Source organism: Brachionichthys hirsutus, chromosome 8 (assembly GCF_040956055.1).
Source record: "Brachionichthys hirsutus isolate HB-005 chromosome 8, CSIRO-AGI_Bhir_v1, whole genome shotgun sequence".
Classification (NCBI taxonomy): Eukaryota; Metazoa; Chordata; class Actinopteri; order Lophiiformes; family Brachionichthyidae; genus Brachionichthys; species Brachionichthys hirsutus.
The window spans coordinates 4658648-4672545 of NC_090904.1; the positions used below are offsets into that span (position 1 = coordinate 4658648).

The window sequence follows — 13898 nt, forward strand, 5'->3', positions numbered from 1 at the left end:
CTGGATTCTGTGTCTTCCTCGCTCTCTCTCGTGCTCGCCTCCTGATTGGCTTAAACCAGCTCTGACAGCCTCACTCACACACACCTTGTATGAAAGAATTACTGCCTTAATTGACAGTTAATTCATTTAAAGTCAATTTGACCTTCCCGGGCATGCAGAACCGGGCCGATGATGGGACGGAGGGAAGCGGTGCGTGTGCAGATAGACCACACAACCATCTTGTCTAAATGTTTTTACAGCTGAAGGTATAACTACCACGTGGTGGCTCAGTCTATCACCATGTCATGTTAGAGCTATTTTGATTATATACGGATTTGTTAAATTAATATGTTTATTATTTGGACATACATTTTCTAATAGGGTTCACTTCACACTTTGGTTAATGTTTGTCTGAATTATTTACTTACACTTGTTTCTTTTCTTGTGAGCTGGGTAAAGAACCAGAGCCAGAGGTGGAAGCCATTTTTAACAGCATGGACTCAACCATAGGCACATTGAACTGAGAGGGTCGGGTTAATCACTTTAATATTCACTTTTTTAATTTGTGTTAAGTTATAGTTATTTTTGCTTTTGTTACTTTAAGTGCTCATTTATCTAAGTTGGTTTATTTTGGCTTCTTGATTGTGTCATGCCTCCCTGTTGTGTTAATTGAATTGAAACCAAATCTTTGTTATGTATTTATTATTTGAATTCATTTTTGATTTGTTTGCTGATTTGTTAATTATTCTTAAAATTCAGTAAATTAGAAAATTCTCAACTTTTTAAACGCCTTTGTCCGTGCTTTTTTGAATGGTCGACATACCAGAAAGTTTTTTTTTATTTTGCTTGTTTTTTTTCTTAGACTTCCTCTCTTGGGTCTACGGGCCTGCATTCATTAAACACAGAGGAGGATAAGATGACGTGAGATGATTAATGTACCAGCTGGATGAAGACAATAGCGTGAGATACTCAACACAATATCTGCTTTGTTAAGATAACAATAAATTCAGCAAAGTTTGCATAGTTTTTTCCCTTGGGGGGGGGATTATATTGCAGTACTGTTAAAAAAATATTTTTACTACAATCACTGAAATTTAGTTGTGCATCTAAATTTTGTAATCGGTGAAACTCCTGAATATAAGCTAAGTAAACTGTTAAATATTGGTATCAGTACTAAAACTCTGTTTTAAAATAATTCCCAGCCAATATTACGTAATAATAGCATTGAGGAAAAAATGATTTTGTGGCAGAGGCAGACATTGTGTGACCGTAATATTATGTGTTTATATTTCCGATTGTTTTATGCCATTTATGTTGAGATGGAATGTGAATGCATTAGTTTGCCTGAATAACAGACATCCCCATCTGCTTGGTTTAATCCTTAGAGATGTTCCGTGTTGTCAGCGGCGCATGCTACGTCTGTGACATGTTAGAAATCTGGCAGATGTGAAATCATAACCAACACTTCGACGCATACATCCCCACTTTTTCCCTGACAATGCAATATGTTGAACAGAAAACATTCTCTAGACTCATACATGTTATATGTGGGAATATGTTATATATAATATAACACATTATATATTATAATGTAGAATATATGTGGGGAATAAAGCCTTAACTACCGGTAAATAACGCATGCTCTCATTACTTGATATGTGCAGTTGCACCAGCTTGTGTGTGTGTCTTCTATCCAGGTAGCATAAACTTCTCTCGTTGGGTTAAGAAGGCTCGCAGCGTGTCATTCTAAGACCTCTAGAATCAGACATCTGGTTTTCTGAGTCACCAAACTATGCTTTGTCATAGCTGTAAAAAAGCTTAGCTTCCTGCCTTCCTACGAAACAGTAGCGAACACTCATCATAACAACATCAGAGCTGGCCGCGGCGCGAGGTCCAGATTTAGAATTAGCCGCTTCCTCTACCGGAGCTAACACGTTTTTTTTTTGTGTGTGTATCAAAATCTGTATAAATTTGTCTCTACTTTGTGCTGCTTTGACAAGACAGAGCTCTGGCTTCACGGCCGACTGAATTTGTGTGATTAAAGATGACAAGCAAAACCATCTGCTTGTCACATCCATCTGTCATCGCCAGCATTCGCCATCAGCCGCACATCACTCAAAAACAACAGTGAGTCATGGAGAGACAGAAGCAAAGAGACGGAGGGGCTCCATGCCCCCACCCTAGAGACAGAAGGAAGGATGGAGGTGGACTTGGAGAGCCCACTTCTTCCATGACTGTGGGCCCGTGGAAAGTAACCCACCAGAACGGCGTGGCCATCAGACAGGCCCCTCAGGAAGGTGTGATATTCCCTCGGCAATAACTTACAGAAATTGCGATGTAAACAACCGTGGCGACCCCCAAGCAAAACGGATTTTATATCTTATCAGAAATAATTCTATATTTTTGTCTATGTATTTACGTAGTAGAGGTATATGCTTGTGTTTTTACACCGATTTGTCCAAACAGTCAGGGATCGCTTTAAGGAGTAACTGATGACTAAGGGTTTTCAGGCGTGGCTCGCTGGGATCCTGCTGGTTTGTTTTCAGCCACACCTGAAGGACAAGAGGAGAGAGAATGTGATCAGCGGCAACAGAAACACCACATGAGTCAAAATGCAGGTTCATAACACTTTATTTATTTATTATGTTGACTGACAATTGTTTTTTGTCATTAAAATGAACCTGAATATTAATTTTGTGTGCTTTTTTTTCTTTTTACTGCTGTAGTCTTAAATTTGGATGTATTTCTTCCAGTGATGACCTGGTGTTAAATGTTTTGGTCGGAGGTGAATGCATATGCTGTGCCAAGAAGGATAAAGACATAAACTGCACAAAGTTCACCAACAGGAATGTGAGACAGACTTTTATTAGTTCTTTCCTGCCACACCGAGTAGAATTTTCTTCATTCAGAATAAGTGAAAAGTTATGAAAGGATAGAGAGGCTGGTGAAAACATATATAGTTTTATTATTGCCAAGCCACAGCGTGATGCAGCCACTGTAGACGTATCCAAAAATTAGATGAGTTTGAACCGACAAATGTACTTTTTCATTCCTGAGAAACATTTCCTCAGGAAATTACTTTTTAAAAAAAGGAAACAGAACATTTATGACTTGTCGTTATAAAGTGTTTACGTTATTAGTTGGAATGAGTGGAGCTGGGGCCGAGTCGCACTGAGAAGTCAGGAGACAATAGATAGACAAATTACTGCTTGGGTTTTGTGTTCAAGAAAAGAAATATGCAACCAAAGAAAAAGTTCCACCGACCAACGCGACAGGGTCAAGCTGGATTTGTATTTTTTTGCAAGCTTTGTTCGATTGTTTGACATGAGGCTATGCAAAGTCTTCAAAGCTCAAATGTGCTTGAGCCAGAGGGCATCTCGTTGCTCAGGCCAAATCTACCTGCTTCATGTCTTTATGATTTCTCTGTTTAATCATTTAACCCTTCCTCTCTTCCTCTTCTCTTTTTCTATCCCCTCACCTCAACAACATCCTCTCCTCCTTAGATAAAAACACAGTCAGCAAAGAGGCCTTCGGGAGTTTGTGGGGAAAGCCAGCCCTCATCATTCATCTTCCCATCCTGCCCCCCCCCCCCCCCCCCCGTTCTTCCCCTCGCCCACTGGAGTTGCTGTCTCCTTTTAGACTTCTCCTCCTCCCTTTTCTCTCTCCCCCAGCCACGTTCTCTCCCTCTTTCATTCTCTCCCTCCCACCAACCCTCTCCAGCAGGATTATCGATTTTGCGTAGGCTGTGATTGAGTCTCACTGGGTGTAATGTGGGCCCTAAGGTGTCTTCTGAATGGAGAGCATCATGAGTTATGGACTAACTATAGTCACTCTTCCACAACACCTGGATCACAGTCGCGTGCACACACACACACACACACAGATGATCTGATGCTCATACAATTTTGCTTGCACTAGTATTCAAAGATTCTTGAGCTGTGACCTCTGACATTGTTTCTTCATCTCCATTGCATTAAAGGCACGTCACACACACTCGTCTAATATTGCACGGATGATAAAACACACTGCCACGGAGGTGCAGGGTGTAATTCCTCTACGAGACAATAAACTCACAATGTCAGTGGTAGTGAAAAAATAAAAATAAAGAAGCTTTTCACATCACAAATAGGAGAGGACAGCAACCGTTACAGTTTTAGTTACAGTTACACGGCTGTAGAGAATTAGCATTTCTGTCTCAGGCCTCTGACGTTAAGCATCAGATCTGGATTATTACTTGGATCCAGATCAAACTTTGATGAATGGTAGATCTTATGGAGATGCCCATCATGGAACTTTTTTATTTTATTAAAGCATTGTCCAAGAAAAACTAAGAAAGACCTTTTATTTTGCCCCCCCCCCCCCCCCCCCACCGTGATAACGAATCATCCAGAAATCATTTAAATATGTTCCGAACATTTTAAGAAATCTTACTGGGAAAATTATATCATCCTTTAAAAAAGGAAAAACTTTTCCGTTTAGGTGTTGGTGGGAGAATATTACTGTACGAGCTGGAAGTTAGCGGTGAAAATGTTCACGGAGAGACAAACGGCTTGCACAGAGAAACCTTTTGATCCAGAGTGAAAACACGAACTACCTGGTCACCACAGACCAAAGGACCAGGAACGCCACATGTTTTATTCATGACAGTTTGGGAGCCCATTATAAGTTTGCATAATTGATTAAAAGGCTTTTATTTTAGCACCAGCCACTCTGCTGATTTTTCTAAATGCACGCTAGCTTTTTATTCATTAAACCCCCCCCCCTTGAGCGTTCCCCATGCCCTCAAAAAACAAGACACTCATTGCGATTCCTAAATCCTGTTAGGATTGGCCCCAGAGTCGGCCTCTGCTTAGCAAATAAATAATTGTAATGATGATGATCCCTCATCTTGTCACTGGGGCGCTCCCTCGGGGGCCTGACAGTGCAGGTGGAGGGAGCCTCTCCTGCCTAATTGGTTCCAACCCTCCAGTCTTCTCTCCAGCCTTTCCCCCCCTCCTTCCGTTCCTCTCTCTCTCTCTCTCTGTTTATGGGGCTTTCTACAAACTTGTCTTCCACTATATGTGTGTGTGTGTCTCATCACAGTCTTTAATTTATTCTCACACAAGCATGAAATCGCATACACACTCTCTGCCGTGGTCTCCTCCTGCACTCACGAACGGATGGGGAGACAAGATGCAAACACACACACACACACAGACGTCCGTGCACTGTACTCTGCAAGCATCTCACCAGCATCTTCTTGCTGTGGTCTCCCTCCAGCAGCCGGTGCATATAAACAGCTCCGTTTGTTTAATGGTGCCAGACAGGAAACGGTTCCCCTCTCTTTATCCATCTGCCGTGTCCAGAAGTCTGACCCCTTGCCCTGCTACGAGCTTATCTCAAACCAGGTCCACGCCTCACTGCAACTCCCACTTAGAAATGGACACTGTTTGTTTTGCAACGTTCATTTAATGTGAAGGTGTGAGAAACTGAAATTAAGAAACGCACACATCAGATTAGATTACCTAATTTTAGCACCTCAGTGAAAAATGGAAACAAAAGGAATGTTATTCTATATGGTTATTTAAAAAAAATCTTGTCCCTAAAGCTTTGTAAAAGTTTTTGTTGAAATGCTTTGTTGCTTTGAGGACTGGGATTCGTGAAGCAGCTTCACCAATGGCCCGTGGAAGAGAAACCTTTCTCTAAAAATCAATAGCATCTCTGCTAGGCAAAGAGGATCTCTAATATCGTTTGATGCCATTATTCCTGCTGCGTTTCAGATACCAAATGTGATTGTGAATATGGTGGGTTTGAAAGACTTTTAGAGAGTCTGATGCTTCACCTCTTTTATATCACAATAATATATCACAATAATGTTGCTAAAATTTTTCTCTGAAGTGTGTGATCGTTGAGCTTCCATCCTTATTCACAATGAACACTCACCTGATCTCTCTGCGCTGTGCGCTGCGTCTAATACAGCAGCGCCCTCTGTTGGATACAGTCACCACTACAAGTTAACCGCATCTCCCTTGCAGCGGAAGACACTTTATTTGTGATCCTGTTAAATTCTGTCGCATCACGTTAAATATTCTTCAGTTAGTTCATGTAGTTTTCCTATATTTGTATTTTTAGGCATATTTGAACGGCTTGCAGGAAATTTAACCTGTATTGTGACCCTGGACATACATTTTCCAGTTCTCAGTCCTCTAAATACCTTTCATTGCACGGCTAATGATGATGATGAATATATTTATTAGATGTATTACATGTATTACAGTACAAGTACAGTCAAACATCCTGTCTAAGAGGAGCATTTCAAAAAATCCCTTGCGGTCTTGTTTCCGTTGAAAGTCCTTGGCACATAATTCATCAACATTTAACAATATCAATAAAATAAAAATAAATTACTCAATTTATGCAAAATAACAATACATTAAAAAGTCACATAATATGTACAACGTAGGTGGACAAAAAAAAGGGGGGGTGATCCGGAGAGAGTCGTGATGACCATCTCCGTTTCTGCCCTCCTGAAAGGTGAATTTTCAGGGTCGTTTTGAAGGAGGCCAAAGAGGCGCATGTTCCAGTTCTCATTCCTTTAAATACTTTTCATTGCATCGCTTGCACTTCTCGTATTTATAAAAAACAAAACTTGTTTTTTTTTGCACTTTGACTTGTTTTCAGCTCTACTTGTGGCACTTGCCATTGATTTGTAAACTGCTTCTATATTCTGAGTCAGTAAAAAGTTTACCTACATTTAAAGAACTTTCCCATAAAAGTGAAATTCATTTGAGATGAAGAGATTCATCGCCACAGCGTCATAGCATCACCGCTTCCATGCCCCTGCCCTCTCACTGCCACACACACACACTCACACACTTAGAAACCCACCCACCCAGAGAAATCCACAAACATTTTGCAACCCTCCTCCATCCTGCCTGTCTGGAGTGGCAGGGTCGTAGGGTGGTGGATGACAACATGGCAGCTGTGATATCTCCCCCACACTGTCCCCGGATCCAGAGCACCATGAAGCCGGGGCTGTTTTCCCAGGGGAAGTGACCCGCATCAGAAGCGGACCCCGTCACCCAATCAGAGAGCTGATAAGTCTTGGGGAGCCACCAGCTCATGCCACTCTGCTCCTTTCCTCTCCTTGACTGTCAACAGAGGAGGAAGGAGGTGTGAGCAGGTGACTCCTCATCAGCCTCTGGACGTGGTCAGTGAGTGGATGAGCGTCACTGACTGGCAACGGGTGATGGAATCAGTCCAATCAAAAGGACAGAAATTAAAGGAAGGACTGAATATAGTAGCTAAACCAATGATGAGATGGAAGGATAGAGGAAAAAGAGGCGTATGGAAGGAGAAAGCAGAGTAAACAGGTGTGTGTGTGTGTGTTGTGTAACTCAGGACTACTCAATGATGGAGTCTCTTCAGATATACTGATGCCATTCTGTGCATTCCTGATCAGGGAGCTGCTCCTTTAAATAGGAAGCAATCCCCACAGGCTAATTATCCTGCCATCAGGAGAGCTACCCAAAATATCCCTGCATCCCTTTGAAGTTGTGGAAATACAGCCGCCTCATTTGTTCCCCTACTTTATTCGAAATTAAATTATTCTTCTCTTCACTCTGAATGATATCAAGCCGAGAGTAAATTCAACATTTTATTATTAGTTTCAGCTGTTTCCCTGACACGTCTTTATATCCACGCAGAATGAAAATAAATCTGCCAATTTTTCTCATCTAAAATGTCTCATTTCTCACAGCTCATGAATGCTAAGGTGCATGCGTCGACAAGTTTTATTGTACCTAACCGAGAGAAGAGTTCATGGGGCCTGCAATACAAGTAGCTCAGCCTGATACATCATGCAAACACGTCAAATGTCCCAGCATTTTCATCCATCAAACATCTTTATGCAGTTTTCACAGAAGTCAGGTCGAATTGACGGATACGATGTTATAATAAAATGCGCTGCATGTGCAATATATGCTGCATGCTGACGGTTGCTATGGAAATAGTTAATTAAATGGAGCCGGAGAATGCCACAGAATGTGAAGAAGCTTTGGTCATCATCACAAATGTGTTGTTATGTTATCCAAAGAGTGTTTTGCATATTAACTCAGTTGCATTGTGATGAATTATTAAGCTAAATCAGAGATCCAAAATATGGCTGCAATAATAACATTAAGAGATTGATGTGTTTCCTGTGGGAAGGAAATCCAGCGAGCTGAACCACGGTCCTCTGAGGAGACGGATCAGGTCTGACAGCGAGGTATTTATTGTATGGTGATATCCATGAAGGAAAAGTAAACAACAATCAATACCAATGATGAACTGTCTTCACAGACGTGTGTCCTTGTTCTGCAAACTTCTAACAAAACAAGAAACACTTGAACGCCACATGCGTAGTACTGTCTGCACACAGGCTGTTGGTCATCTGTGATGATAACAAAATAAACAAAATGCCAAATACAAAAATCCAGAGTGTGTTGAAATTAAAGTTCAAGTATGAAGTGCCATCGCTGATTGCTGGAAGCGTGTTGGCCACAGCGTTCCATGAAACCGAGAAAGGCGTCGGCCGGCACCTGAAGGACCCTCATCAGATCTCCTGCAGGAGATTTGCGGGGAAGAAGCCGAGCTTCCGTCCGGTGCTGACCTTGAGGTACCCGTTCACCTCGTCACCTTTCTTCACTACAATCTGGAGACTCAGACAACAAACGCAGAGATCAGGGCGTTCCCTTCCCTCTCTGTGGTATGAAAGCCTGGACTGGGAAGCTCTCCTTCTGGCCACACAATGGATGCACAGTGAGCATCTGTGTGAATCCATGAGAGCAACCAGCAGATAAATTATATATCATATCATTATATATAACATAACATATCATTATGTATTAAGATCTCTTAACTTGAAGGAAAGATGAACATTCAATGAAAATGTTTTTTTTTTTCTCAATTCAAACAGCTTTAAAATTGACCAGGTTAAAAGTTAATCTAGAATACAGGTACAACAACAATTCGGTTCTTCCTGTCGACACGGAAAAATACTTATAAGTATTTGTCCTCCATAGCTGTCATGTCAACAGTCTTCATGATGCTGCACTGAATAACAACCACAGTAAACCCATTGAAATTATCTATATCGTTATTTTTGCCTCTACTGTGTGTGTGCGTGCGTGTGTGCTGACCTGGTCTTTCTTTAAGGTGATTTGTCCCATCTCTCTGTTCCCAACAAAGGAGCGTGTCACCTTGTAGACTGTCTCTCCGGCCCGAACCCTGATGATGTAGCTGGCCGGTATGAATCCCGTTCTCTCCCTGATCTTTCCCTGCAGGAGCAAAAGGAAAACGGTGAGGTGTCATTTAAACTATTGGGTAGTAGACAGTAAAGTAAGAAGCAACCGCTGGGATACGGCTTCTGTTTTGTACAAATTCATTAAATTCAATCTTGAACAATTATTGATCACTTTTGCTGTTGTTTGGTTTGATTAGATCGATCTCATTTCCAGATTTATTTAGACATTTCAACCGAGTCATTAAATAATTGTAACTTTTAAAAACAGTCAATTTGACTCCAACTTCTACAGCTGAAGATCTTTATCTCTGGCTTTTTAATCATTTTGTCATTTTTAATCATTGAATTTGCATTGAATTTACAAAGTCAAGGATATTGAACATAATTCTCTTTCAAACACAGGAAAATCTGGATTAAAGTCCTCATGGCTGCAGGAGAAAGGCGAACTCACCCTCCACCACTCCTCATTTGAATCATCGATCACTGTGATGCGGTCGCCGGCACTTTGGGGGGAAAAAAGAGAGTATGATTTTCATTCCAAATATGTTTAATTGAATTAAAACGCACATAAGCGAGACGTTAGGGAAGGAAAGGAACATTAAAAACTAAAGAGGACATTCGGCTATCTGTGAAGGTGAGGAGATCCTACTGAACATCCAGGTCGTCTTTCTCTACGGCCTTGAAGCGGTACAGCGCCAGATAGTAGTGAGACTGGCTGAACACGCCGATCTTTCCTGGAGGGAGTTTTTTACTCTGATGAGGGCAACAAAACACAACACAGACGTAACGTCATCAGTCATCCAGAGAGGAGCTTCAATATCAGCAGTCTGTCATCATCATCATCATCATCATCATCGCTCTCGCTTTTTGACCGATAGCCTCATGACAACCGGCGCCATCTCTGACCTTGTCATCAGCAGGAGCCTTGTCTCCTCTTTTGTCTGCCTCTGTGTTCGCTGCTACACGACAGGACACAGACACAGGCCAGAGAGGATTCACCTTCGCTTCATCACACGCAGAATAACTGACATTATTTCTGACGTAAATATCAGAAAAAGCATTTCATATTCTGATGGATCGTACCTCCTTCCACTCCTTCATCCTCCTGCCTTGGCTGGGACTCATCATCCTCCATCATCATCATCATCTGAACAAACCAGGATAATGATCATGCTTTCAAACTTTTTGCAGTGTGGTGAGAACCTGATTGATTAGGTTTGATAAATCCATTGAACTACATATATTTAAGTAAATTAAAAATAAAATAAAGATTATACAAACCAATCAGATGAACTATATATATATAGGGTGAAACTCACATTCTTCTTCTCCTCTGAGCCTTTTTTACGCTCCTTATTGGCCATGATGACGCCGATACGCAGCGTTTCAAATACAGGGTCAGTGCGGTTTGACTGTGCTGCAGTCAAATACAATCAGACAATAAACAGAGAACGCATGAATGCAAAACGGACACAAGTAGTTATTCATTTTAATACAATTATTGTGTAGCTGCATCGAAGGATGAAATGTCCAGTTTGTGAACCACGTCTGCTTTTTATCAAGAAATAACCTTCGGTGATATAAACCTGAAGAAGACATTCAGACCAATATTTAAACAAATTAATTAGACTTTGAAATTATCCTCCCCTCCTGACTCTAGAAGGAATTTATATGCGAGGCATATCAGTGCGATAAAACAAAAACACGGGTCCAGATGCTGAACTCACAGAAGGGCAGCAGCTGGGAGACGGTGGCGTTTTGCTGACTGCTGTAGAGAGGAGAACTGTAGGCTCTTCTAAAGCCTGGAGGCTAAGGTTGAGAAAAAAGACATTCAATATCAAAACGACAACAAACATTGCATTGCATTTAAGAAATACAGTGAGAATTACTTTATAGCATGACACTCACAATTTTCCCAAAACACTTCTGGAACTCAACGTAGGACTGACACTGGTGGTGGATGCTGGTTTTGCAGTTCTTACATCTTAATGCAAACTTATTGTTTACTGAAGAATAAAAAAATAAAAAAAAGGAATTATAATAATCCAGAAATTTAACTGATGTATAAAAATACTATTCATGTCTCATGTAATAAATAGTGTGTGCGTGCGTGGGGGGGGGGGGATGGACGTACACACAATCATGCGTGCACAGACATCACAGAACTTTGGTGTCTTGCAGTAATGATCCTTGAATTTGTGAGGTCTGTCATTGACTGGTTTGACGAGTTCTACTGGGGGCGGTTCATCTTTCTCTTCTCCCTCCACCTCCTCCTCATAGACAAAATACACCTGGAGATAGGTGAGGAAGAAGTGTTCAAGGCAACAATTTAAATGGGATTTAATTGCAAGTCAGACACACACAAAAAAAGTGATTTCCTTCAGGTCTGGATACGGATCCAGAATGACACGCTATCTCACGACTCGTATCCCGAGTTTATGTCGTCATCTAACTAGAAGTCACAAATAACGTGACAACCTTAAGATGATATGTTTTCCACAAACACGCGCACACAGTGTAGACCACGAAGGTGGAATGATATGAAAGGCCTTCGATGTCAAAAGAGTAATGCTCACCTCTTTGCGCACGCACGCACGCACACACACACACACACACCCACCCACACACACGACAGACTGACTCCTCGTCACTGGCAGGATTATGGATGTCTGACTGTGGATTCACACCACAATAACTGATAACACTGAAGACAAAGTGCAGCGCCGTCACTCTGCAGCTCGATTTCACCATTTCATTTGAGCCAGTTGTCAATAAAAACAACATTTAAATTAACAGTATGGGCCATTTCACAGATTATCCACCAGAAAGGAAGGATCTAACATGGAAACACACCTATAAATAGCAATATATATGGCATGTTGTTGTTTTTTTGCGCAATCAAATCAGAGAAATGTTGAACTATTTTTGGCAGTTCCCACATTAAAAGTACTCCGCAGACCTCACCCCAACCACTCGGATCATCTGTCATTGGTTCTATTTTTTGCTTTGATTCGTATCACGTGTATTTAATGGTGTCATATTGGCGGCCGCATGTGCAACGCATCTATAATTGTAAAACATTTGACACTTTTTGTTTAAAGTTGGTCCTAATAAATCAGTTTACCAGATATCTGGTTTATAAACGTGCATGCCACGTGGTCAGTTGTTGATATAGGGTTGTCTCACCGTGTTGTCCTCCTCTTTCACCACGTTATCAGGGGGAGGTGGGTTCTCATGAATGTCCACAGAGTGCTTGTCAGCTGACCTGTCGCCATCAGATCATAAAAATCAGAATCAACAAGTCAATTTTGGAATGAAAAGACAAATTATATCTATCAGCGACTGCCTCAGATGTTACATACCACACTTTGCAGGTTTTTAGATGTGTGTATACTTACGAGTCATTATTTGCCATTGTGTCCTTTGACCTTTAATTCCTCCAGATATTTGGTTTTCCAACAGATGGCGCTGCAGAAAACACACGAGCATCATTTTTGCAGTTTCACTGCAGCTTCCTGATCATGAATCTTCTCCTTTCTGCTCAGCTTAACGATCAGCCTGTGACCCTGGAGCTGTCTAAATCTGCACACATTTCTAATATGTGGCTAAAAATACAAAGAATTACATTTGTGTGAATTCACTAATGCTCTTTTCTTGGTCTGCATCAATTTAACATTCATTTTCAAGGGACAGTGACACGGCACCCAGTTCAAGAGAGGTAACTTGCTGGGTTGAAACAGGATCCACTTGCAATATGGTAATGGGTTTATGATGAGTGCGTCTCCTGTGACTGGTGTCCCGCTTCTCAGATTGCACTCTATGTTAAGGACATGAACAAGAAAACCTTCAGCAGAATCCAGGTCAGACTTAAAGATGGCTAAGGGGACCTAGATCTTTATTCTACTTTCAAAGGCACAAGTTCAAGAAAGTAAAAACTGTCCACTGACCGTTAAACTTGACTTCCACGTCTTCTCGAAATCAGACGGTTCCGATAAACTCAGGAAGGATCCCTGCAGCTTGAAACTTGTTGGGACTTTTTCTACGGGCCGTGTTGTCCTGTCCACAACATGCTAAACTTTCCAAATGAGGATCCAACAGGTGGGAGATTGAGATGAGTATTGCCAACAAGCCAACGTGGCCCAGCCTTGTGTGTGTGTGTGTTGCTTGGGGGGGGGGGGGGGATTACATGTGACTGTTTTGGACAGCTGAGCACTTTAAAAACTGAGAAGCTCTCCCAACTGAGTGGTTAAAACATCTGAGCAGTCTGCTCCCATTAGGATATCATCACATTAGCAGACACGTCGTGGAGTTTGTCAGTTGTTTTGGGATCTTACAGAATCAACCACAAGAGCAAGAAGCATGAAAATATCCCTTGAACGTAAGAATTCCAAGACTGCTGAGAGATTTGCGGATTCCAGCCAATTAAATGTGAGGATATCCATAATGTATTTGCTGTTTACATATTAAATAAAGAGTGGAAAAGTAAGGGTTTCTTGCAGTTGGTGTTTGAAGAAGGTGACGTCTACTTTTCCACAAACTTGTGGATAAGGAGGAACGAGGAAAGCAGTGAACGGAATCAATTCATTTTCATAGGGTGTTTCGGGCACACACCCTACAATCAATATTTCTAGAATTGTGCCCACATAATACAAGCCCC

The 13898-nt window shown here is 41.4% G+C and overlaps 1 protein-coding gene across 1 annotated transcript; it reads right to left on the reverse strand.

Moving 5' to 3' along the window:
- Positions 1–6197: 6197 nt before the first annotated feature.
- On the reverse strand, positions 6198–13719 carry LOC137898463 (SH3 and cysteine-rich domain-containing protein 3-like). Its single transcript, XM_068742503.1, has 13 exons — positions 13189–13719; positions 12640–12709; positions 12428–12506; positions 11376–11532; positions 11150–11247; positions 10969–11050; positions 10561–10658; positions 10325–10388; positions 10148–10200; positions 9891–9994; positions 9693–9744; positions 9138–9275; positions 6198–8650 (listed from the first exon to the last, which is right to left on the reverse strand). Exons 2-13 carry the CDS (start codon positions 12654–12656, stop codon positions 8552–8554), a joined length of 1041 nt encoding a protein of 346 aa, XP_068598604.1. The 5' UTR covers positions 12657–12709; positions 13189–13719; the 3' UTR covers positions 6198–8551.
- Positions 13720–13898: the final 179 nt, after the last annotated feature.